At 34.2% G+C, this 27129-nt stretch overlaps 2 protein-coding genes across 3 annotated transcripts in view; one reads left to right on the top strand and one right to left on the bottom strand.

Moving 5' to 3' along the window:
• LOC143230814 (calcium-independent phospholipase A2-gamma-like) overlaps nt 1-10538 on the top strand; it is a 38518-nt gene extending 27980 nt beyond the window's left edge. For both annotated transcript variants that reach the window (XM_076465039.1, XM_076465127.1), the window contains exons 7-9: nt 3259-3450; nt 4887-5082; nt 8749-10538. In XM_076465039.1, the coding sequence (XP_076321154.1) occupies nt 3259-3450; nt 4887-5082; nt 8749-8999 (639 nt within the window). In that variant the 3' untranslated portion in view covers nt 9000-10538. The remainder of the gene's footprint in view (nt 1-3258; nt 3451-4886; nt 5083-8748) is intronic.
• A 1002-nt stretch (nt 10539-11540) lies between these two features.
• Nucleotides 11541-27129, bottom strand: part of LOC143230755 (neuroglian-like) — a 68235-nt gene continuing 52646 nt past the window's right edge. Inside the window, exons 16-22 of the mRNA XM_076464904.1 lie at nt 23248-23434; nt 21398-21520; nt 19092-19277; nt 17744-17875; nt 13512-13670; nt 12446-12647; nt 11541-12252 (exon numbers count right to left, since the gene is read on the bottom strand). Coding sequence (XP_076321019.1) covers nt 12048-12252; nt 12446-12647; nt 13512-13670; nt 17744-17875; nt 19092-19277; nt 21398-21520; nt 23248-23434 — 1194 coding nt within the window. The 3' untranslated portion in view covers nt 11541-12047. The remainder of the gene's footprint in view (nt 12253-12445; nt 12648-13511; nt 13671-17743; nt 17876-19091; nt 19278-21397; nt 21521-23247; nt 23435-27129) is intronic.

Below are 27129 nucleotides of genomic sequence, written 5' to 3'. Positions count from 1 at the left end.
ACTTTTTGTGGTTTCTACAAAATTTAAGTAAGACTTATTGAATCCGGTTGCTTGTAATAAGTTAAAGTTGTACACAGGAACACAGGAAATGTTAACAATAGCCAGATTTGCAACATAAGTCACTGGAAAAAATGACTTGTGAAATTGTTGCCCAGTTGCACCTGCTTATCCTGAAGGGTAGTAGCACATTGTCTTATTGCTGAAATTAATGTGCTTAACCTGAAGAGTAGTAGCACATGGTTCTATTGCCGAGGTGAATGTGCTTTTCCTGAATGGTAGTGGCACGTGGTTTCATTGCCAAGATGAATGTGCTTTTTCTGAACGGTAGTGGTGCACGGTCGCATTGCCGAGATGAATGTGCTTGTTTTGAATGGTAGTGGCGCGTGGTCCCATTGCTGAGATGAATGTGTTTACCCTGAAAGGTAATAGCACACAGCCCCATTGCTGAGACTTCTGTACTTATCCCCAATGGTAGTAGCACATGGCCCCATTGCTGAGACTTCTGTACTAATCCCCAATGGTAGTAGCACATGGCCCCATTGCTGAGACTTCTGTACTAATCCCCAATGGTAGTAGCACATGGCCCCATTGCTGAGACTTCTGCACTTATCCCCAATGGTAGTAGCACACGACCCCATTGCTGAGACTTCTGTACTTATCCCCAATGGTAGTAGCACACGACCCCATTGCTGAGATTTCTGTGCTTATCTCAAATGGTACTTGCACATGGTCTCATTGCTGAGATGAATGGTAGTAGCACACGGCCCCATTGCTGAAACTTCTGTACTTATCCCCAGTGGTAGTAGCACACAGCCCCATTGCCGAGACTTCTGTACTTATTCCCAATGGTAATAGCACACGGCCCCATTGCCGAGATTTCTGTGCTTATCTCAAATGGTAGTTGCACATGGTCCTTCCTGTTACTGAACTGTGTATCCTTACCTTGAATGTTGAAAGTGCTTGAGCTAATGCTAAGCTGTGTGTGTTTATCCCAAGTGTATGCTGTAGTTCCCACTCTTTGTAAGACCAGTGTATGGTGTAGTTCCCACTGTTCATAAGACCAGTGTATGGTGTAGTTCCCACTATTCATAAGATCAGTGTATGGTGTAGTTCCCACTGTTCATAAGACCAGTGTATGGTGTAGTTCCCACTGTTCATAAGACCAGTGTATGGTGTAGTTCACACTATTCATAAGACCAGTGTATGGTGTAGTTCCCACTATTCATAAGACCAGTGTATGGTGTAGTTCCACTGTTCATAAGACCAGTGTATGGTGTAGTTCCCACTGTTCATAAGACCAGTGTATAGTGTAGTTCCCACTGTTCATAAGACCAGTGTATAGTGTAGTTCCCACTGTTCATAAGACCAGTGTATGGTGTAGTTCCCACTGTTCATAAGACCAGTGTATGGTGTAGTTCCCACTGTTCATAAGACCAGTGTATAGTGTAGTTCCCACTGTTCATAAGACCAGTGTATGGTGGAGTTCCCACTATTCATAAGACCAGTGTATGGTGTAGTTCTCACAGTTCATAAGACCTGTGTATAGTGTAGTTCCCACTGTTCATAAGACCAGTGTATGGTGTAGTTCCCACAGTTCATAAGACCTGTGTATGGTGTAGTTCCCACTGTTCATAAGACCTGTGTATAGTGTAGTTCCCACTATACATAAGACCTGTGTATGGTGTAGTTCACACTGTTCATAAGACCAGTGTATGGTGTAGTTCCCACTGTTCATAAGACCAGTGTATAGTGTAGTTCCCACTGTTCATAAGACCAGTGTATAGTGTAGTTCCCACTGTTCATAAGACCAGTTTATAGTGTAGTTCCCACTGTTCATAAGACCAGTGTATGGTGTAGTTCCCACTATTCATAAGACCAGTTTATGGTGTAGTTCCCACTGTTCATAAGACCAGTGTATGGTGTAGTTCTCACAGTTCATAAGACCTGTGTATAGTGTAGTTCCCACTGTTCATAAGACCAGTGTATGGTGTAGTTCCCACAGTTCATAAGACCTGTGTATGGTGTAGTTCCCACTGTTCATAAGACCTGTGTATAGTGTAGTTCCCACTATTCATAAGACCTGTGTATGGCGTAGTTCACACTATTCATAAGACCAGTATATGGTGTAGTTCCCACTGTTCATAAGACCAGTGTATAGTGTAGTTCCCACTGTTCATAAGACCAGTGTATGGTGTAGTTCCCACAGTTCATAAGACCTGTGTATAGTGTAGTTCCCACTGTTCATAAGACCAGTGTATGGTGTAGTTCCCACTGTTCATAAGACCAGTGTATGGTGTAGTTCCCACTGTTTATAAGACCAGTGTATGGTGTAGTTCCCACTATTCATAAGACCTGTGTATAGTGTAGCTACTACTGTTCATAAGACCAGTGTATGGTGTAGTTCCCACAGTTCATAAGACCTGTGTATAGTGTAGCTACTACTGTTCATAAGACCTGTGTATAGTGTAGCTACTACTGTTCATAAGACCTGTGTATGGTGTAGTTCCCACAGTTCATAAGACCTGTGTATAGTGTAGTTCCCACTATTGATAAGACCTGTGTATGGTGTAGTTCCCACAGTTCATAAGACCTGTGTATGGTGTAGTTCCCACTGTTCATAAGACCTGTGTATGGTGTAGTTCCCACTGTTCATAAGACCAGTGTATGGTGTAGTTCCCACAGTTCATAAGACCTGTGTATGGTGTAGTTCCCACTGTTCATAAGACCTGTGTATGGTGTAGTTCCCACTATTCATAAGACCTGTGTATGGTGTAGTTCCCACAGTTCATAAGACCAATGTATGGTGTAGTTCCCACAGTTCATAAGACCAGTGTATGGTGTAGTTCCCACAGTTCATAAGACCTGCGTATAGTGTAGTTCCCACTGTTCATAAGACCTGTGTGTAGTGTGGTTCCCACTATTCATAAGACCTGTGTATAGTGTAGCTACTACTGTTCACCAGACAAATGTAGGGAAGTGTTGAGGAAGACGTATTACATAGAGTGTTCTACAACTGTATCTGATAGGCCTAAAATAATTATATTACAGTATAGTGCAGAACCAAATTATAAATGTGAAGAACAGAAATAAAGTGGATAATATTCTAACTAAAATAGTGTAGAACCTGAAGGATGTGTTAGTAAGAATGTTTCTGTTATAGCGAAAGAAAAATATTGATGGAAAGTTCTACAAGATTAATATTTGCTGAGTGAGGCTTAACCAAAACTACTTTAAACTTTCTAAGTTTATTTTTAACAGATTGGTGTGGTGTCAACAGTTTTGAATCAGCCTACCCTTCAAGCCTTTGTGTTCCGCAACTATGGTCTTCCAGCCCGTGTCACCTCGCAGTACTTAGGGGGGTGTAATCACAAGATGTGGCAGGCAGTCCGAGCATCAGCTGCTGCTCCAGGTTATTTTGAAGAATACCAGCTAGATGACATGTTGCATCAGGTTTGTTACACTTTACATGTAAAGAGATTGAAAACACTGTAAGATGGTGTAATATAAAAGGATCTTGTTCACTCTTTTGACACCAAAATATAAGTTAGAAAATGTGATGTAGTGGCCATTTCAAATACATTATGTTACCTCCTTTCACATAAATAGCTATTCTTACTCAGTGCTGCTCTGTGTATGTGAAGAAATTGTTTTATTCATGCCACAAGCCTTCTTTCTCCCCTTCATTGGAATTGAATTATTCTAATGTATGTCTTATGCATCAACCCTTCACCAGTAAGAGTGTGATATATTTCCACAACATGTGACTCCTTCTATTCAGTTCTACCAAAGTACCACTGCTTGTACCGTGTATTGTGTTATGACTGAACATACTCGACGTAAGTGTAATTATCAAAGAGACATTCCATTTTGTGACTGAATGTACTCAACATGACTGTAATTATCAAAGAAATATTCCATTTTGTGTCTGAACATGCTCGGCGTCAAGTGTAATTATCAAAGGATATTTCATTTTGTGACCAAACGTGCTCGGCAACAAGTGTGATTATTAAAGGATATTCCATTTTGTGACCGAACATGCTCGGCAACAAGTGTGATTATTAAAGGATATTCCATTTTGTGACCGAACATGCTCGGGGACAAGTGTGATTATTAAAGGAATTCTATTTTGTGACCGAACATGCTCGGCATCAAGTGTAATTATTAAAGGATATTTCATTTCGTGACCGAACATGCTCGGCAACAAGTGTGATTATTAAAGGATATTCCATTTTGTGACCGAACATGCTCGGGGACAAGTGTGATTATTAAAGGAATTCTATTTTGTGACCAAACATGCTCGGCATCAAGTGTAATTATTAAAGGATATTTCATTTCGTGACCGAACATGCTCGGTGTCAAGTGTGATTATCAAAGGATATTTCATTTTGTGACCGAACATGCTCGGTGTCAAGTGTGATTATTAAAGTATATTCCATTTTGTGACCCAACATGCTTGGCATCAAGTGTGATTATTAAAGGATATTCCATTTTGTGACCCAACATGCTCGGCATCAAGTGTAATTATTAAAGAGATAATCCATTTTGTGACTGTGCATGTATTAAAAATGAAAATGTGGTGTTTGCAGCTGTTGAACCTTATCATACAAGAATGAATTTTGTTGTGTTTGTTCTAAAGTATCAGTGGTTGGAGATCAAGATACAATTTAAGCAAACCATTTTGTCCCTACTAAGCAAAACACAAATGTTTTATAAATTCATATATAATACAGGCTTAAAGATACATTAGAAGCATAGATCTATGGGAAATGGAATGTCATTTTATACATGGTGTGGAAACCATGTGATTTTATTATATAAAATACTTAATCCATGTTTTATGTGACAAACTAGCACCTAATTAATATACATTTTTCTTTATTGGTCAGGATGGAGGTCTTATGATGAATAACCCAACTGCAGTAGCTGTACATGAATCAAGGTTACTCTGGCCACAGGAGAATATTCAGTGTATCATTTCTATTGGAAATGGTCGTCACATACCATTCTATTATAATGCCCCAACTTCATCTAGTTTGAAAATGAAAGTGGTCAAGATTGTGGACAGTGCAACAAATACAGAAGGTTAGAATGTTATACCTGTTTCATTTCTGACTTCTTCCAGTACTTTAAACTATTTTAATATTTCATTCTCTTCACTAAAGCAACTTCCCAATCTTATGTAGGTGAAGATACCATGGAGTACCTAGTGACTTACATGTTATGTCACTATTCAACACAACATTCCTTCCCTCTGTTTATAATCAGTGATATGTTCACACTTTGTGTAAGCAAGTCATAATTAACCTGTTTAACTTCATCTTTCTCATTTTCTGCTACACATTTTTGTGACAACCTTTTCTTAAGCTGTTTTTAAGCTTTAGTTTTCAACTGTTCAAGTGAACCTTCTCTCTTCATAGTGTGTGGAGAAAGGTGGTTTAAAATGTACATATTGAATAATAATACATTACAACAATGTTTTTCACTCAAGACACCCTAACCCACTTGACTTACATCACATCAATTTGTTTTACTTATTTGTATAAATATGTGCGTAATTGTTCTGTGAAACTTGCAATACCCCATGCAACTTGTTGCAACATACAATTTGGAAGCCACAGTATTAAATGTACATAATTTGAGGGATAATAAAGGAAGGCTCGTATTCGATGACAGCTGGTTATTCTACTTTTTGTCAATATTCATGAACAGTTTACAAAGTGAATATAATGTTTAATTATTAGCTTGTGTAGAAAACCTGGGGAGTTTAAAAAATTGATTTAGGTGCCTGGGGTAGATGACATTTAAATTTTGATGGATAATCAGTCTGATTTCATTAAAGGAAAATCTTACCTTACTAATCTTAAGACATTTTTGAAGAGGTTATATAGAAGAGGATATAGATGTGGATTTACAGAAAGTATATGACAAGGTGCCATATAGAAGGTTTGTTGAAAGCATTGTATCTGTAGGTGTGAGAGATAGGGTGGCTCATTGGATGGAAAACTGATTGTAAGGAAGAAAGCACAGGGTTGGTATAAATGTAATTCAGTCAGACTGAATTAATGCCATGTGTGACGTACCTCAGGGTTCATTGTTGGGACTTTTTTAGATTTGTATCAAAGACATAGGTGAAGGAATACTCAACAGATTACTTACATATACTGGTGATATTAGCAACCTGCTGCTCTACAAATGATTATGGATTACCTGTTGAATTGGGTAAGGTGACAGATTGTTTTTAATTATAATAAATGGATACAGACTATTGCAGTTTGAATTATGATCATAATTTGATTGGAATAAATGAATGGTGTAACGGTAGTATTTTTGCTGGTGGCAGACCAAAAAAACGATTTTAAGTTGTATTTATAGAAATGTTTAATACACATTCATTATATAGGTTAGGCCACAACTGAAGTGTGTGCTCAGTTTCAGGGCAGGACAAATATTGCCTAGGCTGGGATCTAAAGATCCAGTGCCTGAGATTTGGATGTGGGGGGAAAACGGGAGTGCTCCAAGAAAACTCACTTTCACAGGACAGGCACTGAAAGTTTACCTGTCCTGTGTCCAGATCTGAAAAGAAATGCATATAAACATATATTCACCTTATTTATCATTACGTATTTTGTTGAGTGTTTTGTAACTGTTGAAATATGTTGGATATGTATTTTGTAGGAGCGCTGGTTAATTTACATAATGATGCAATTAGTTCGTTTCTTTGTTCTGCTTTTAAGTAATATTTGTATGACATTTCTGTGAGCTTGTTTCTAAGGGTGGATCGGTTACTGATTTTGTGTACATAGTTGACAGGTGTGTTGGTAGTCGGTTTGCTGCTCTTAATATATTATTTTGTTGTATTTAGACCTTCTGTAGTGTGTTGTTAGACATATTGTATGTGACTTGACATCCATATTCTATTAATAGATGGATGTAAGTCTTGTATATTTGGATGATGGTTTCTGGTGAGCAGTTTGAGCATTTGCAAGATATGGTCATCAAATGTGAAATACGTTTTTTGATGTATAAATGTATGTTGTTAGCAGGTCTTTCTCCATATTAATCTGGATTCGAAAGTACTGCCAAGTAATGTGATTTGCTTGCTCATGTTGGAAGGCGTATTGCTGAGTGAGATGTTTTCTGTGATTTGCTTGCTCATGTTGGAAGGCGTATTGCCGAGTGAGATGTTTTCTTTTTTCCAGTTTTTCTGTGCCTTTTTAATTTTGTATAGAAAGCAATTGCTTGTGTTCTTGTTGGATTTAAAACCACTCTCCACTTGTTTCCTGAACAAGAGACGTGGCCATGAGAGAGTTTCTAGAAATACTCCAGATAGCAATATCGTTTGCGTATTGTGAATTCTAAGTGTACGTCAGACTAGAAAAAGGTATATCACTAACAAAAATAATGTAAAGGAGTGGCGATAGGACGGATCCTTGGGTCACTCGTGCAGTTATTTTGAAAGATTTTTATAAAGTTTTGTTGACTCTTACTTGAGCTGTTCTATCTGTTAGGAAGTTTGATATCCATTCGATAATAGTTTGATTTACTTTCAAATTAGGCATTATGCCAAACACTGTCAAATGCTTTTTAACATCTAAAAATTCACCTATGGTTACCTGATAGTTATTAAATGCTTTGTAAACTGATTCAGTGAGTTGATCTATTGTTTGTCTGTTTTTCCTGGAAGCATTTTGAGATTCAGGTAGGATGTTATTTATTTCACAGAAATGAAGGAAGTGACTTGAAATTATTTTCTCCATCAGTTTGCCAAGACAACAGACTGATGGGACAGAAGTTGTCAGGATTAGACCTGTTTGTTTGTTTCTTTGGAATCATGGTGATAATGGCTTTTTTATTCAAGTGTCAGGGTAATAACCTGTTCTCAGAGATTCATGATATTTGTGAGATGTTGTAGTAGTAGGAGATTGGAGCCTTTTTTGAGAACATTTGGTATTTGATCATGTCTGAGGGAAGTAATTTAAGTTTTTAATGTTAATTTTGAGTTAAGTAGTTGTGATTTTTCTATTTATTGAACTGGAATAGCTGTTTAGTGTGTTACCAGGGAAATGTGGTGTGAAAGAAGATTGATTTGTATGTATGTAGTTGTTAACATGGTGGTGGTGGTGGTGTGTACCAAAGTCGGCATAGTTTAGGTCACTGAAAGAGGATTAGTAATAGTCGGCTTTCTCTGCGGGTGTCCTTGCAATTATGTATTAAATAAATTGTTGTTGAATGTGGTGAACTGTTTTGTTTCATATTAATTAAATATTCTATTATTTTGAATTACATTCACTTATCTTTGTTTTCTCGAAATTACTTTTGGAAAAAATAAATTTCCAATTATGAGATGGACATTCACAGTGTCTAAGCCATCTTGTGTAAAACATTTTAAATAGTGTGTAGAGGGAAGTTTGGCTTTCATGATACAAAACAGTTTGTTGTTGATGTATAGTCCTTACAAAGAAACCATTTGCATTAGTCTGTTAACTACTTCGGTTGTGGATACAGGAAAACCTGCTTACTGAAGTAGAAGTAACTAATTAAAGAATGGATCATACCTTCACATTGTGGTAAGGAAAAGAATTTACCAAATAAAAGGAAACAGCTGCTTGAATGATAATAAACACATGGACCACTAAAGTTAAGAATCAGTTTATTAATATCGTAGTCCTTGTCGTCATTCTCATTCTATTTTATCTCCTTATTTAACCATTTTTTAGTGTTATATTACAGTTGGTTATTTTGTTTCAGGAACACATACAGTTTTAAATGACCTGCTTCCTGGTAACAGCTACTTTCGACTGAACCCTTACTTGTCAGAACCAGTTACTCTAGATGAGAACAGACCAAATAAACTGGAGCAGCTAAAGACAGATGCTCAGATGTACATAAGGAGGAATGAACATAAAGTGCTCAAAGCCATTGCTTCTCTTAGCGAGTCTCGTGGTTATCTTTTAAGAATGAGAGATTATCTCTACCTTGTACGAGATTTAAAATGTTAGTTCTACATAATTATGTAATTCGTATTTATCTGAATAATTGGTTGTACATTATCCCTGTGATAAAACAGCAACTGTTGAATTTTATAGAATTATTTATCTGACTGCTATGTTTTATCATGACCATGATGATGTAAAGAACTGATTTTATTTGTATAAGGCTTCAACTCTTTAAACATGTTAAAACATATGTTTAACTTTCATACCTCTGGCTACACAATCCTTCTCATCACATTGTGTTGTAAACTAATTGATGAAATTGTTTAAACTTTCCTCAAAGCATGTACTTTCATAAAACTAAAATATTTGATTGTTTTTTAAAATAAAAAATTAGAGTATTTATATGCAGTTATAGCCTACATCGTTCACATATAAGGTGATTATTATATGAAGTATAGAAATACTGTATTATCTTAAAATTTCACATTTGCATAAACCCTAGATCCACATAAATATGAATATTGTTTTCTGCACTATCAACAATTTACAGTGCAATGAAATACATATGTATAGATTTCATCTCTTTGCAGAAATCCATGAAATAATTATTTTTCTTATATGCATAATTTTACATCCTTTCTTTTCCTGTTCTTTGTTATAGAGCAACTCCAGTATAGTCATTTTATTAAGGCTTTGGACATATGTTTTAACTGCCTGGATTGTGAAAGTGTATCCGATAGATTTAATGATTTTTAGAAAAAAATTAAAAATATAAAAGTCAGATCTAAACACAAGTTGACTGTCTTTTTAACTATAGAATATTTAAGTCAGGAACCATTGTTTGATTGACTATAGCACATAGAGACGGCAATGCTATCAGCAGCTACGTGAACATTGAGGAAAACTGTTGGTGTAGTATAGTGCAAACTGAACTCTCTCTAACTACTATATTCACTTGTATCAACTAACTACACATACATTTTGTGGATGTGGCACCAGTTAAGGGTTCAAAAGTTTATATCTGTTTCCCAGACAAAGTAGGCCTAACATGCATAGTTTAAGTATAGATGTATACTGCCAGCTTATGTTGAGATTCTCAACAGCCCATGGGTATTTTTTTAAAGGTTTCCTTTGAAACAAAGGAATTATAATGTAAAAATCCAATTTACAACACACTTACAATATAAAGTGGTTTAATTTAATTTTAAGTGTAATGCAGAAATGAATTTAAAAATGGTGCCAGAGGTGAAAACTAACAGAACTTAGATTTTTAAAAATTTATATTAAAATAGTGAAGATGTTTTGAAACACTAAAGGAGCTAAACTGAAGAATTTTTTATTTCATAATTTATTGAAAAACTTATTGTTTAATGTCATGTAAAAATCCTGTAGTTGCTATGTAAAAACAAATGTTTTAAAATTTAGACAGAAGTTCTGTATATAATTTAAGTAAGATACTGGATATTTGTTAGTTTTAAGAATTATGTTCTAGTCTTACAATTAAACAATCTTTTTGTGAATGGATTTTAGAATTGTTCTTTATATAAAGAGTTTATTGTACTACTTGTTGTTAATCTAAATAAATGTTGTGAATATTCCAAACTTAATATTTCTTTATTGTAAATGTCCTATACTTACACAGGATGTAGGACAGCACTTGCTGTAATATAGGTTTACACACTCGTACATCTGGTGAAATTCATTTGTTTGGTTCACTTATCCAGAGGAGATACCACATGGCTATCAGGATCATATGAAGCATATTTTATATTCATTGATCATGTTAATATGGTGCTTACAACAGCAGAATGAACCATACAGAAAGTATATTGTTATTTTGACAAGTCTTTTATATGCATGAGTTTTCTTTACATCTATTGTGTTGAAAGTTATAGAAAAGTTGAAAACATAACATTACCCAAGTTGGTCTAGGTTAACATACACCCATCAGTTTAACTATTCACGTTGTGGCTCAGTTTAGTTAACACTCCTACGAAAAGTGGGGCTTAATAGGCCCCAGAGCAACTTGAAAGGTTATTAATATTAGGCTAATAATTTTGTATTTAAATGAAATTGCCATTTAAATCCATTAATGAATGGATTAACGAGATTCCCACTGTCCCTATCTACTATCTAGCAAAACCACAGCCAGGGGAACGGGCTTGGAGAAATCAGGACTAGAAACGTCTTTTCGTAGGAGTGTTAAGGTTTGGAATCCATAGGACTGATCTTCTAAGATTTCTGTGACACCACACAAATTAAGTCTTGTTAGTCATGTTTGATAACACTAACCCTACCTCACGGTGTTTCCGAAGTGATAGAAAGAATACAGTTAGTCAACACCTTCTTGGTCATTAAGGAATAGTGGGAGTGATATTCTTGATGACGCAAAACCCACTTTAAATAAAAATGTATCTCAGAAATGTTGGTATGGGTATTAACACTTTTATATTAAGACCTAAGAAGGTCAAAACGTTTTTCTCTCCTTATCAGTAAAAGTGATATAATACTCATACCAACCATTCTAAGATACAGTGGGAATGACAGTAATGCCCTCAAAGGCTATGTTGTGACTTCCAACAGAATAAATCTTTGGAAACAATAAAAATAGTAATTAATTATTTATTTTATTAATGAACATTTAATTGTAGGGTTGAAAATGTGGAAAGATGTAATCCATTAATGTTCCAATGAGATTCTAAGTAATGATTTGTATTCTTTCAAACCACAAAGAAGTACAAAAATAAACACTGAAATTGAGATACCTTTGCAAAAAATATTAACAACAGCAGTCCTTATCTAAAAAGTTATAAAAAACACATTGCACACAATTTACATTTTATAGCGTAGTGCCGTTGTGTAAATGGACGTATGACTTGTACAGCCTTGTTTTTCATGTAGAAATATTAAAACATGATGACAACAGTAATGGTTATCACACAAGAAGCTGCATAATCATAGTTCATATCTATTAAATGATACAATTCTAGATTACGACCAGTATTTTCAACAAAAACAAAAGGGCAAGTGAAATGATACCAATCGTAGACCTTCAACCACAACACCTGCACAACATTGTGTTCATTGAACCAGTCATACTTAATGAAACCACTACACAAATGTAGCTAATGCTGAAGGTGTGGTTGTTTCTTCAGATTTCTTCTTCTTGGCACTATACTGGCCAATGAATGATCCATCTTCTGCAAACTGACCAGCATCACCGTCTCCAAAGTCAGCTATGCTGTCTGATTCACTCTCTGGACCCCTCAAACTACTGTTAACAGAAGTTGGATCAACAGGTTCTAGATTTCGATTCCTAGAATTGATGGAACTCATTAAGTACATTATTAAAGAATATTATCTATATAGTAGTGTTTATAACTACCTGATTAATGGGTACTATCCCTCTTTCTGACTTAAATAACTACTTCATAATGCTATTACAGAGAACAATAAAATCACTGAAATTCTCATCACAATGTTACTGTTTTAAACATTTCTGTACTTACGATCTGCCATACTCAAAACTACCATCATCTGGATAGTCCAGGTCACGGCTGTGAGCAGCCTCTTTCTCATGTACGAAGTACTTTCCTCCTCGATTTCGTTTAACCAGACACACAATAAAAAGAATGAACAACATAAGTGCTAATGCACACATCATCCCAATAAACCAAGCTCCAGTTGCTACAGTGTATGATGATGTAGCACCTACAGTTGCATGAAGACAGAAAAATACACCAATGAATAGTGATACTGCTAATGGTGTTTCAATAGAGGAAAGATAAACTAGTAAATAAAAGTTTTGTTTAATAATAGATTTTCTAATAGTTTCAAAAATATTTTTTTACAAATTGTGAAGAAAAATAAATGTACTTGGTTCACATTATTTCATTTACCATAATGAACATTTTGTTTGTTACAAAATTACCAAAAACTGAAGAAATGGGAAGAATACTGATGTTAAATGTATCCTCATCCTGATTTGTTTAAGTGTAGATGTATTTTAGTCTCAGAACTATGTCTTGTGGTGTTTCTTTTGCACAGTGCATCTCGTTTCAATGACTCGGAGTCATCAACAACTTCCCTCATTTCTATTTCCTCATGTCATGATAAAATCTTTCCACATAGCAATGAAAAAATAATGTTGAAAAGAAAAAAACAATGTCGTCAAAGTGCACACACAAACAAACATTATAATGAAACATGGCAATTACTTACATACTAGCAGTGTGTTCTAGGGTTACTGATCATGTTACAATTGGTCGAGAGAAATCTATAACTAGTGATTGTTAACATTTTAAGTGTAACAAAATGTGACCCAATTTTAATGGAAACTATTCAATTAGGTAAAAATACATATGACATTTACTGAAAAATTTGTATGTGATGAAGAAAAATGGATATAATTTCACATTCAGTTTACAGGAGTTACTGTAGAATATGTAAAATTTTCAAAACAATAAAAACCCTCACAGACTGTGTTGTTCCAGTGTTTCTAAAGAAGATAAGATAGAATCACATTTAAATTATTTATAATACATATACTAAAAAATAAGGAATAACAGGTTTTACCTAAATCCTCTATTGTGACTTCTTCTGTATTACTAGCAGTTTGGAAGTGTCCATCTACAGTAATAACTCTGATTTCATATAACCTGTTCCTCTCAAGTCCCCTAACAACTAGCACATCTTCAGTTTCTTCCATACCTGTACTCTCCCACTGATTCTCACCTAAACATTATTTATTATTAAACATTATCCATATTAAGTTCAGAGTTATTTCGAGAAACTGTACATTTAATTTTATGTTACTTTCTAATATTATGGTTTTTCCAATTAAACACTGACAATAAAATAGGCTTGTTTCTTTAATCCTACATTCAAAATGAAACTAGTTTGTTTTTGAATTTTGCTCAAAGCTACAAGATAGCTATCTGCACTAGCTGTCCCTAATTTAGCAGGGTAAGACTAGAGGGAAGGCAGCTAGTCATCACCAACCACTGTCAACTCTTGGATTACTCTTTTACCAAAGAATAGTTGGACTGCCTGTCACATTATAATGCTCCCACAGCTGAAGGAGCAGGCATGTTTGGTGTAACGGGGATTTGAACCTCCAACCCTCAGATTCTGAGATAAGTGCCTTAACCACCTGGCCATGATGAAACTAGTGCATCTCTAAAGTGCATTGCAAATTCTTAATTCTGCAAAACGTTATCAGATAAATAGTAGCATTGCTTAAAACTGTTCACTGTAATAGTATTTTAAATATCTCTTCACCAGATCATCAAAACATTACAAATAGAGTTTTCTTTTATAGCACTATTTATGCAAAAGTTTAAATAAACTCCTCACAACAAGAACATAACTTTCACTAATACTGTACTTTGATGTAATTTTTAAATGTAGCACTAAAAAAAAATAGAATTTTTAAAATTTGACTTAATACAGAGGGGTAATCCAAAACAAATCACATACACGCATTTTATTTTCTCCACAAAAGAAATTTGATGTAATTTTACTATCTGGGAACATCTCTTCCAACATTTATTTATGCTTTCACAGCTTGTGTAATTCAAAATGCAACAAATACCTTCCATAATGAGGTGCTGACACGTAGATGAAGAAACAAAATCATCCACAAGTTGATAATTAAGTTTTACTGTATTGTGCATTTAAATAAATGAAATTTGGAACTTTCTCTGTAATAATAATTAACTTAGGAACATTATTCCCTTACCTGCTGGGCTACTGCATTGGGTTGATTTGTTGCAACAAGTCTAAATGTTGATGCTCTATCTGACATCGGCCTAGATTCCGATAATATCAAACTGCACATGGTTGGCCTATGTTCAGACAATATCAAACTGCACATGGTTGGCCTATGTTCAGACAATATCAAACTGCACATGGTTGGCCTATGTTCAGACAATATCAAACTGCACATGGTTGGCCTATGTTCAGACAATATCAAACTGCACATGGTTGGCCTATGTTCAGACAATATGAAAGTGCATCTAGTTGGCCTATGTTCAGACAGTATGAAAATGCATTTAGTTGGTCTATGTTCAGACAATATCAAAATGCATTTAGTTGGCCTATGTTCAGACAATATCAAAATGCATGTTGTTGGCCTATGTTCAGACAATATCAAAATGCATGTTGTTGGCCTATGTTCAAACAATATCAAAATGCATCTAGTTGGCCTATGTTCAGACAATATCAAAATGCATCTAGTTGGCCTATGTTCAGACAATATCAAAATGCATGTTGTTGGCCTATGTTCAGACAATATCAAAATGCATGTTGTTGGCCTATGTTCAGACAATATCAAAATGCATGTTGTTGGCCTATGTTCAGACAATATCAAAATGCATGTTGTTGGCCTATGTTTAGACACTATCAAACTGCATGTTGTTGCAACGGTTGCTGTTGGCTAGTGTAGTTCATACACAAATTAGCCTTGCCATTTTTACTTTTGTATGGCTTGTCAACTTTCCATATTGCCAACACTGAACTTTTTATGGCACACATTGCAAGACGTTTCTTGGTAACAAGCTATTCCTTGTGCATAGAAATTGTGTAGTTAAACTTACATTTTACTAGCACGTTTTATATGCTTACATATTTAGGTCAACATAACACAAACTGAGGAATCCAGGTTACATAACTGCTCAAATGCCAACGCTCAGATATCGATGGTGTTATTTAGTCTTGTACTGCTGAAGTCATTTATGTTGCTATTCATGCAAGCACATGCTCTTTCTTCATTGCTATTGGATATTATATGGTGCAATCATAAAATAAACAATTTACGAAAAACACTGGTTTATAATTCTGACAGGAGAAAATTCATTTCACATAATAATCCTGGCATGGCCAGGTGGGTTAAGGCGTTCAACTTGTAATCTGAGGATCTTGGGTTTGAATCCAGGTTGCACCAAACATGCTCGCCTTATTAGCCTTGGGGGCATTGTAATGTGACAGTCATTCTTACTATTCGTTGGTAAAAGAGTAGCCCAAGAGTTGGCATTAGGTGATGATGACTAGCTGCCTTCCCTCTAGTTTTACACTGCTAAATTATGGATGTCCAGCACAGATAGCCCTTGAGTAGCTTTGCACGAAAGTAAAAAATAAACCAACAATTTCACAATATTTCAAAAACCCTGGGATATATTCCAATTTTTCCAAAATTGTTCAGGTCCTGGAAATTCCTTCTATAATTTTCCAAGGCATTCCAAAGACCTTTATGAACCCAGTATCTTGCTTAACTTTCTACATGTGAAAGATAGCTGACTTAGTGACATGTAAAGTAGACAGGCTATGTTTCTCAAAAAGTTACACAAGAAAATATCAGGTTCTGTTTTACTAACAGGTGGTACTTTATACTGATAACAGTTCAGGTTCTGTTTCAGTAACAGGTGGTACACTTTATACTGTAAACAGTTCAGGTTCTGTTTCAGTAACAGGTGGTACTTTATACTGATAACAGTTCAGGTTCTGTTTCAGTAACAAGTGGTACTTTATACTGTAAACAGTTCAGGTTCTGTTTCAGTAACAGGTGGTACTTTATACTGTAAACAGTTCAGGTTCTGTTTCAGTAACAGGTGATACTTTATACTGTAAACAGTTCAGGTTCTGTTTCAGTTACAGGTGGTACTTTATACTGTAAACAGTTCAGGTTCTGCTTTACTAACAGGTGGTACTTTATACTGTAAACAGTACAGATTCTGTTTCAGTAACAGGCAGTACTTTATACTGCAAACAGTTCAGGTTCTGTATCAGTAAAAGGTGGTACTTTATACTGTAAACAGTACAGATTCTGTTTCAGTAACAGGTGGTACTTTATACTGTAAACAGTACAGATTCTGTTTCAGTAACAAGTGGTACTTTATACTGTAAACAGTTCAGGTTCTGTATCAGTAAAAGTTGGTACTTTATACTGTAAACAGTACAGATTCTGTTTCAGTAACAGATGGTACTTTATACTGTAAACAGTACAGATTCTGTTTCAGTAACAGATGGTACTTTATACTGTAAACAGTACAGATTCTGTTTCAGTAACAGATGGTACTTTATACTGTAAACAGTACAGATTCTGTTTCAGTAACAAGTGGTACTTTATACTGTAAACAGTTCAGGTTCTGTTTCAGTAACAGGTGGTACTTTATGCTGTAAACAGTTCAGGTTCTGTTTCAGTAACAGGTGGTACTTTATGCTGTAAACAGTTCAGGTTCTGTTTCAGTAACAGGTGGTACTTTATACTGTAAATGGTTCAGGTTCTGCTTCACTAACAGGTGGTACTTTATACTGTAAATGGTTCAAGTTCTGCTTCACTAGCAGGTGGTACTTTATGTCTTCACTATGAACAGTTCCAGTTCTACTCAGCTATTAAGATGTATTTGAAGTGTAAATTTTAAGAAGTTCATGTTCTACTTTACTGTCAAGAGTTATTTCATGTTTAATATTTAACCTTTTTGCTGCATTTTGCAACTCAAGTTGTCTAAAATGTTTCTTCTCTTTAAGTGCATAAGTCGACAAAAATCCACAAAGAAGAAATTTGTCCCTTTACTGTGGTAATCTACAACAGTCACTTAGGGTAAAGCATCTCATGTGATACTGGACAAATGTTTTTCTTTGTGAACTTTTGCTGACGTATAGACTTTAAGGGAAGTAAAATTTTAGCTGACTTTAGTCAGAAAATGCAGTAAAAGAGTTAAGAACTTCAAGTTATATGTTACTATTAGGATTTATATTATGCTTATACTGTAGAAATATTGAGGTTCTGCATTACTGATGTACTTTACCTTTACGTCTATATTGTACAAAAAAGTGACTTCCTGGGTTGCCGTCAACAACTGGAATCCACGTAACTTCTATTCCTGCCTTTCCTTCTTCATCAGGTAGTTGAGCCCACATTAATTCAGGCACATCAGGTGCTAGTGATAAACATTATTAACTTATGAAGAATGTTGGCACATCAGGTGCTAGTGACAAACATTATTAACTTATGAAGAATGTTGGCACATCAGGTGCTAGTGACAAACATTATTAACTTATGAAGAATGTTGGTACATCAGGTGCTAGTGATAAACGTTATTAACTTATGAAGAATGTTGGCACATCAGGTGCTAGTGATAAACGTTATTAACTTATGAAGAATGTTGGTACATCAGGTGCTAGTGATAAACGTTATTAACTTATGAAGAATGTTGGTACATCAGGTGCTAGTGATAAACGTTATTAACTTATGAAGAATGTTGGTACATCAGGTGCTAGTGATAAACGTTATTAACTTATGAAGAATGTTGGTACATCAGGTGCTAGTGATAAACGTTATTAACTTATGAAGAATGTTGGTACATCAGGTGCTAGTGATAAACGTTATTAACTTATGAAGAATGTTGGTACATCAGGTGCTAGTGATAAACATTATTAACTTATGAAGAATGTTGGCACATCAGGTGCTAGTGATAAACATTATTAACTTATGAAGAATGTTCAAGCCCACAGTAAATATATAAAAACAGTTATGATGTTCTCTTAAACATAATAAAGTTAATTCATTATTACTGTAAATATAACTGTAATCTAATTTTTCTCAACCTGAGGCTCGCATTCTGGTTAAAGCACGTTGATTGAACAAACAAGTACATCATGTTACTGAAAATATAGTGTGTTCCCAGAAGCCTAGACCCATAAGGGAAAATACAGTTTGTTTATTTATTTTTCAAATTGCATGCCATCAGCAGCCACACACATATGAAATCTTGGTCTACTGTGTTATTTTATTTCCTTAAATATGCACAACTGATATTAGAAATGTGTTTATTTAAATTTAAGAATATAATATCTATTCTCCCTATGGGTCAAAAGTTCTGTGACACCCTGTACAACAGTTTATCGTGTTTCCCAGCCGGAAGTCAACATTTTCCTAGGAACACCACATTACTGAAAATATAACAGTCTACTATAAGTTAAGTCTCATACATGTGAGCATTAAAAGTTAAATTATGAATGTTAATATCATAATGATGACGTCTCAAATAAATTAGTATGTAAATTAAACTACTGAAAGCATTAGATGGATGTTATAGATTACATAAAGTTTACATGTGAGAATAAACTGCAACATGAAGAAGTAATGGAACTTACCAGTTTCTGGTTCTTCATCAGTGGTGGCTTCAATATAGTAAGGCTCTCCTTGGCCTTTACTTGTCATAGCTCTGATGGTGATACGATACTTAGTACCTGGTTGTAGTGGTGCTAGTTTACCCTCAGTCTCATCTGGATCAGTGACCGGTGGTCGCTCCATTTTAGTCCCCAAATGTGTTCCTTGAACTATCAAAAAGTTTTAAAAAATATAACAAAATATATTAATTACTTTCATACATTAAGGAACAAGTTTTAGTTAATGTTAATTCATCATCTCCATATCCATTCTGGAGGTGAAGAAACTGATTATATGATTGTACAAACAACTTTAAATACTACCAGTTACCAGTATCTGATCATTTACTAATCATGTTTCTTTTGATGTTACATTTTGGAAAAACCACTTACATCTCCCTAAACATTTGAGTTAAGATATCTGCCTTCTTAGTTCTTTATCTTGTATTTAATTATTTGCCATAAGTCCCATTTCTAGACTCATGTATTCAATATTAAAATAAAAACTGCATAAAAGAATATTAAAATCAATACACAATCAAAAGCTGATATAAAAACTAATGCAAGTTAGGTGATAGGTCAGAACCCTTAGAAACATAATTAAAACCACATGTCATAAAGTATAGGAAACTAAAACCCTGTGGGTAGGAAACAAAACATAAATTATTGTTATTTAAAACAGCAGATTAAAGGAGGACAAATTGTTTTTTGGTTTAAATTTCACGCAAATCTACACAAGGGCTATCTGCAATAGCTGTTCCTAATTTAGTAGTGTAAGACCAGTGGGAAGGCAGCTAGTCATCACCATCCACTGCCAACTTTTGGGCTACTGTTTTACCAAGAAATAGTGGGATTGACCATCACATAAAAATACCCCCATTCCTGAAGAGGTAATCATGTTTGATAGGAAGGGAATTCAAACCTTCAACCCTAAGATGGCATGTGAAGCACCCTAACTACCTGGCCATGCCAAGCCAACAGAACTTAATAAGTGCGACTACAATAAAGGTGTGTAAGGTTTATGAAATGAGAGTACTTATGAAAAACCTACAAATAAGTATTTAGAACTAGTAAAAAAACAAGTGTTTAACAGATGCAGAGAAAAGTAGATTTATTAGAGTTAATTTTATTACTCAGTGATTTTATGCACTTCAAAAATAACAAAATAAGTAACAGTTTTAGACTAACAGTGTAAACTACAACTATATCATATCATCAAATAACCAAATACACTGCTGAGAAGTATTCTAGTTTCAGAAATATACACATAATTAAAAATTATTTAGAATTTGTAGAGTAAGTCAGGAATGTGAAGTTGAATACAAAAGTTAGTGTTGTTTGATATAGTATTACTTACAAAAGTTAGTGTTGTTTGATATAGTATTACTTACAAAAGTTACAGCAGAAAATGGAATTGTTTCAAAAACACATTGTTAGAGAATAAAACTTGAGCTGTTAAAATAAGATATGATTAACCTAACAAAAGTGTGTGTAAATAATCAACCTTTTTTCAAAATAACTTTCAGTTTTTATACACAAAATGAAGTGTTAGCATTATGATGCACACTTTCACCATTCATGATGAAAGAGGAACATATGTTCAACAAGTGTTGACACAAAAATGATAAAATTCCTTTAACCCGAGCTCTTCTTCAGAGGCAAATTTTCACTGTTGCTAGACAACTTGTATAGGTACACATTTGAACTAAGTTATAAACAGTACACAAACCTCTACTTGATATTTGGATAAGATATGTAGATGACACATTCTTGGTGTGGATATATGGTAGCAGGACATTAACAGAGTTTGCAAGCTTAGAACCATCTGTACAATTTACCTATGGAACTGAGATAACAGTTTGCCTTTACAAGATGTATTGGTAAAAATGAATAAATAATTGTATCTAGAAACAGTTTTCTGTTCTCATGCAACCACACCAGGAGTTATGTAACACTGAAAACAAAAAAAATGTCTGTTTGACACTTGTGTTCATAGAATTTTAAAGATATGTACAAAACAAGAACTTAAAAATGATGTTTACTAATGAAATATTATATAATAATGGAAAGAACAACACCATACAACATCTAGCTATAACACAAACAACACACATCATCTGGCTTTAACAAGAATGCTACCATACATTATGTAAGTATATTATAGTTTATACATTGAAGTAACTACATTTTGCAGAAGTAAACAATTAAACAATAATTAAAACTAAAAACTATTATTTATATTTACATAATTTCTGAATGACATGTTTATGAATGGATGTTATAAGTTATACCTTCTTCGTAGTAAATTCGGTATCCAGTCAAAATACCATTTGACTCCAGAGGTAGTTTCCAATTCAAGTAAAGAGCACTTGAACCAAGTGGATTAGCTTCCAAACCTGACACTGGTCCAGGAGCTGGAAGAAATAAATTCACGAGTGAAAAGATGAAATGGTTTGTAATTTTGTTATCCTCTTGAACATAAAGGAAACGTTTATTGTAAAATGTAGAATACAGACAGGCACTTCTTTCAAATATAAAAACCATTTACACACATTAATATTTCGGAACATGAACAGCATGGACGTGCTTGAGATAGCGTTAGATTTGGACACGTTTCAGACAATGCTAGCCATTTATATGCTTCAAACAATGCTTATTGTATGGACATGCTTTAACCATTTCTACATTAAGGTAGGGGTTAGAGGGTATGTCATCAAATTTAGAAGACTTGCATTAAAAATTCTGTTAAACTATTATATTATTAATGTTTGGCATCAAACTGTGATTTATGATTCATCATTATAAATTATTTAATTTCTGATTTCATAAGTAAATATAACAGTAAGTATCAATTTATGTGTGTCACATGATACATCATCATTCTGGTTTTGTTCAAGTTCCATTCTATGACACAAACAATACAGCATCTACAGTTTTTAACACATCAGAAACACGTTATCAGATTATAATATTTTTCTATCTACTCCATGTGCAAAATTCAATGAGGCTTAGCAAGTACCATACATGAATACAAAAAAAATTTGATAATATAAGTGGTACAGACCATTATTTTCTATATATAAATATAGATGTTTAGTGTTTACCATTCTGAAACTTATTTCTAGATAGTAATAACAGATATACATATGTAATGTATGGTAACCAAAATGTCGCTGTATTAAGAAAGTACAGCTATGTTAGTTTGAAATACGAGAACAACAACAGGTTTTATACATCAGTTTGATGTTGTTCGATGCAATAACAAGAATTGGATGTTCCTCATGTAATTTACAATCTGTGTGGTGAGATTATTAGTTAAACATGGTTCCAAAGTTGACTTTAATAGAAATGTAATAAATACAAATAGATCTATAATATTACAAGATTTGACATATTTAGAATAAACATTTCTGGTTTGTTGTTATAATTTCCAATCATTTTATAAAGAAAAAAGGTTATTTGTTTCATGATTTTTTATGGTTGTTATGAAGTTCATCAAATTGACCGACAGCACAGTTAAGAGTGTCATATTTATTTTTATGTTGAAGGCAATCTATTTGTCAATATCCTTAATTTTGAATTCAAGAAAAGGATAGGGTACTAGACAACAGTCCTCATGACAACAATTATAATGTCCTTACGGCTAAAAGGGAAAGCATGGTATAGAACCTGTGATTCTTAATCCAAAATACAGTCACCCTTCACTAGATATTACAATGTGACAACTGGTAAGGAGAATGACCCAAGAGTTGTCAGCCCACAGGTGCTAGAAACTAGTCTTGTCTGGTCAACAGTCCAAAATTAGGTGTGGTAAGCATTCATAGCTCAAATAAAGTTGGTCAGCTTGAGATATATACGAGATTAAAATCTAAGTACTTTTTGACAATGTTATACATATAGTATGCTTTTTCATAAGTTATGAAAGTCAAAGTGAGGCCTGGTGACTGTTCATTAAACAACTAGATATAGAGAGAATTACTGTTTTGATTAAACAATAGCATAGCCTTAAGTTAATAAACTTATCAAGCAGTGGCAACTTGGGACAAAAGTCAGACGGCTGAATGATGTAAGAGCTGTGATTATAAGAACAGGATATTATATAGTAAAATTAAATTGTACAAAATTCTATACTATGACATACTTCCTTCTGGTGTAGTAAATTCAATTTCATTTGAAGGTGGTCCTGAGTAGATGCTGTTGAAAGCCAATACTCTGACAGTGTTTTTGGAAAAAGGTTTAAAAATGTTCACCAGTGACTGAGTAACATTAGCTGGAACTGTAATCTCCCGAAGCCTATCTTCCCCTTCTTCTGGAGTCCATGTTTGAATCTGTTTAATAAAACAATTTAAGTAAAACATTACCAATAAATTTTGGTTGAACAAGCAACTTACACATACACAAAAACTAAAAACTAACCAGTTAATTACAAGCAACTTACATGGACAAAAACTAAAAACTAACCAGTTATTTTAACATTCTGATCTAACTACATAAATACATTGTTACGACAAGGAACTTTTAATCTTTCTAATCATTTTAATCAGTCACATCTGATGTTACAGAAACAACTAACAGAGCCACACTAGATGATCACATTGTTTGTATTTAAGCTCAAAGCTCCACAAAGGGCTATCCGTGCTCTGCCAACCACAAGTATCAAAACTCAGTTTCTAGCATAAGTCCACAGACAAACTGCTGTGGCACTGGAGGGCTTTTGAGCTGGTTAACAAAACACTAGGAAGTTTAAGGAATGACAGGTTTCCCTAGCCCAGATAATATGTCCCTAAGGGATATGAAGAAGATTAAAGACTGGATATGTGAGCCATTTACTATTACTTTCTGTCAGTCCTTGAACAGAGGTTAAGTACCTGAGAATTGAAAGTTAACTAATGTAACTGTCCCAGTAGTTAAAGACCTGTTAGTCTTGCATCATTTGTGGGGAAGGTTTTGGAAAGTCTGATAAAGAATTATTTGCAAAGTCATTTAACAAAGTTTAGAATATTATAGTCAACATAAGTTTTACTGAGGGAAAATCTTCCATTACAAAGGTTTTGACATTCTTTCAATCTCTCACTGCATATGCAGATGAGGGTAAGAGTGAAGATTTGGTGAATCTGAATTTTCAGAAAGCAATTGATTAGATGATAGATAAAAGGCTTTTAAAGAAAACTGTAGATAGAAGAGTGGTTAGATAGAAGAAAGCAGAAGATTGTTATACATGAAGTTCAGTGGAAGTGGATTAACATAATAACTGTGGTACCTCAGGAGTCTGTTAGATTAACATAATAACTGTGGTACATCAGGGCTCTGTTAGATTAACATAATATCTGTGGTACCTCAGGGGTCTGCTAGATTAACATAATAACTGTGGTACCTCAGGGGTCTGCTAGATTAACATAATAACTCTGGTACCTCAGGGGTCTGTTAGATTAACATAATAGCTGTGGTACCTCAGGGGTCTGTTAGATTAGCATAATAGCTGTGGTACCTCAGGGGTCTGTTAGATTAACATAATAGCTGTGGTACCTCAATGGTCTGTTAGATAACCATAATAACTATGGTACCTCAGGGGTCTATTAGATTAACATAATAACTGTGGTACCTCAGGGGTCTATTAGATTAACATAATAGCTGTGGTACCTCAGGGGTCTGTTAGATTAACATAATAGCTGTGGTACCTCAGGGGTCTGTTAGATTAACATAATAACTGTGGTACCTCAGGGGTCTGTCTTAGGACCTTTACTCTTTTTGATTTACATCAGTTAAACAGATAAAGAAACAGTCAACAAATTACTTTAATGTGCTGACGATGTTAACTTTCTTACTTCATAAAGGACATTGAATTTGTGGAAAGGGCGAAGAAGAGGTTCAGTAGTGAGGTGTCTGAGATGGGTTTTCATCCAGAGAGAGGTTGAGATTCCTGAAATTGTTTTCTCTTGAAAAATACAAAAAATTAGAGGGTATTTCATTGAAGCTTTTAAGATTTTAAAAATAATTGATAATGTTAGTGCATCATCTTTCTTCATACTTAATGGTGGGAATCAACATCTGGGAAGGTTGTAGTCATCTTCAGCTAAGAAAGTTTTATTTTACTAACCAGAAATGGTTGGCCTTTGGAATGGGTTGCCTTCAGAAGAATTAGTTATAGTTAACTATAATAAATTTAAGTGAGTTTAAGAAAAAGCTTAAAAGTAAATAAATGTTAAAGGCTAGCTTTAAGATTTTTAGTTTTTTTAAACAGTTTTAGTTTCAATGATCGAACAGCCATGATGGACTAACAAGTTCCTGTTGTTCCTAAACATTGTGTAATGTTATCTTTATAAAATTATCATTTACATTTAACCATTACACAGCAGCCATAGTCAACTGATATTGATACATACAACATTCCTGCTGTTTAAGAGTTAACACTAATATATGAAAATAAACAATATCATAATTATGCTCAACAATACCTAGGTAACTCAGGTATAACAAACAAGTATAGTTAGTAAGTTTAACAATGTCATAATCATGCTCAACAATACCTAGGTAACTCAGGTATAACAAGCAAGTATAGTTAGTAAGTTTAACAATGTCATAATCATGCTCAACAATACCCAGGTAACTCAGGTATAACAAGTAAAGTTAGTAAGTTTAACAATGTCATAATCATGCTCAACAATACCCAGGTAACTCAGGTATAACAAGTAAAGTTAGTAAGTTTAAGTCCTGAATTACAGGTGTGAGTGTATATTTCCCCATAAGTTGCAAAGGTTAAGATATAATTGGAAGAGACAAGAAAGAGATTTATACAAATAACAAATACTTACTAGATCAGAATAAAACAAAGAATATTCCTTTAACACAGTACAAAACAATATGTGTGCTTTAAATGAGAGAAAAGATATATTGAACCTGCAACACAAAAACACACAATCCTAACACGATAACTTTAAAAAGAAAAATAGCTTATGCTGAACAGTATAGAATGAAAACACAAATTAAAATATCTGTAAATCTACATAAATTCTACATTATATTTGTATGAAATCTCTGTCCTACTAGGGCAAAATCATTGTAATAATGCTCTCCTAGATTTAAAAACAAAAATCTTAGAAATGTCAATAAATCCTAAAGTTCCTGATATTAAAAAAAAACAAAAACAAAAAACTGTGATAGATGACTGTTAGATCAGCCAGCCAGCCAACAAGCAGTGAAGATCATGGATAGATGACTGTTAGATCAGCCAGCAAACAAGCAGTGAAGATCATGGATGGATGACTATTAGATCAGTCAGCCAACAAGCAGTGAAGATCATGGATAGATGACTATTAGATCAGCCAGCCAACAAGCAGTGAGGATCATGGATAGACGACTGTTAGATCAGCCAGCAAACAAGCAGTGAAGATCATGGATAGATGACTATTAGATCAGTCAGCCAACAAGCAGTGAAGATCATGGATGGATGACTATTAGATCAGTCAGCCAACAAGCAGTGAAGATCATGGATGGATGACTATTAGATCAGTCAGCCAACAAGCAGTGAAGATCATGGATAGATGACTGTTAGATCAGCCAGCCAACAAGCAGTGAAGATTATGGGCAGGAACACTTACAACTATTATATGATTTACTAACAAGAATAACCTGATTAAAGTAAATGCAAGAGAAACAGAAAAATCAGGCTCTTTCATCCTTCAACCCTTAAGAAAGGTAAAAGTTAGAAACTCACTTCAGTATGTATTATTCCATTTGACAAACAATGAAACACAACAAGTTTTTTAAATTTCACTTTATTTGACTAAAGAAGAACAAAAACTATAACTCCTACTACAACACTAATGGTCATGCCTGACAATACCGATGATCTTCAACAAAAATATTTAGTTAGTAATGTGTTTAAAATATTATAAATATGTCAGATCTCTCCAGTCCTCTTCAGTAGATATACTTCATTTATTCATAGTATATTTATTTTGAGGTTTGGAAACACTAAAAATGTGGTTTTGAAGTAATTTTATTTTACACAAATTCTACAATT

Source organism: Tachypleus tridentatus, chromosome 1, assembly GCF_004210375.1.
Source record: "Tachypleus tridentatus isolate NWPU-2018 chromosome 1, ASM421037v1, whole genome shotgun sequence".
NCBI classification, from domain to species: Eukaryota; Metazoa; Arthropoda; class Merostomata; order Xiphosura; family Limulidae; genus Tachypleus; species Tachypleus tridentatus.
This window is presented reverse-complemented; position numbering and strand designations above follow the sequence as displayed.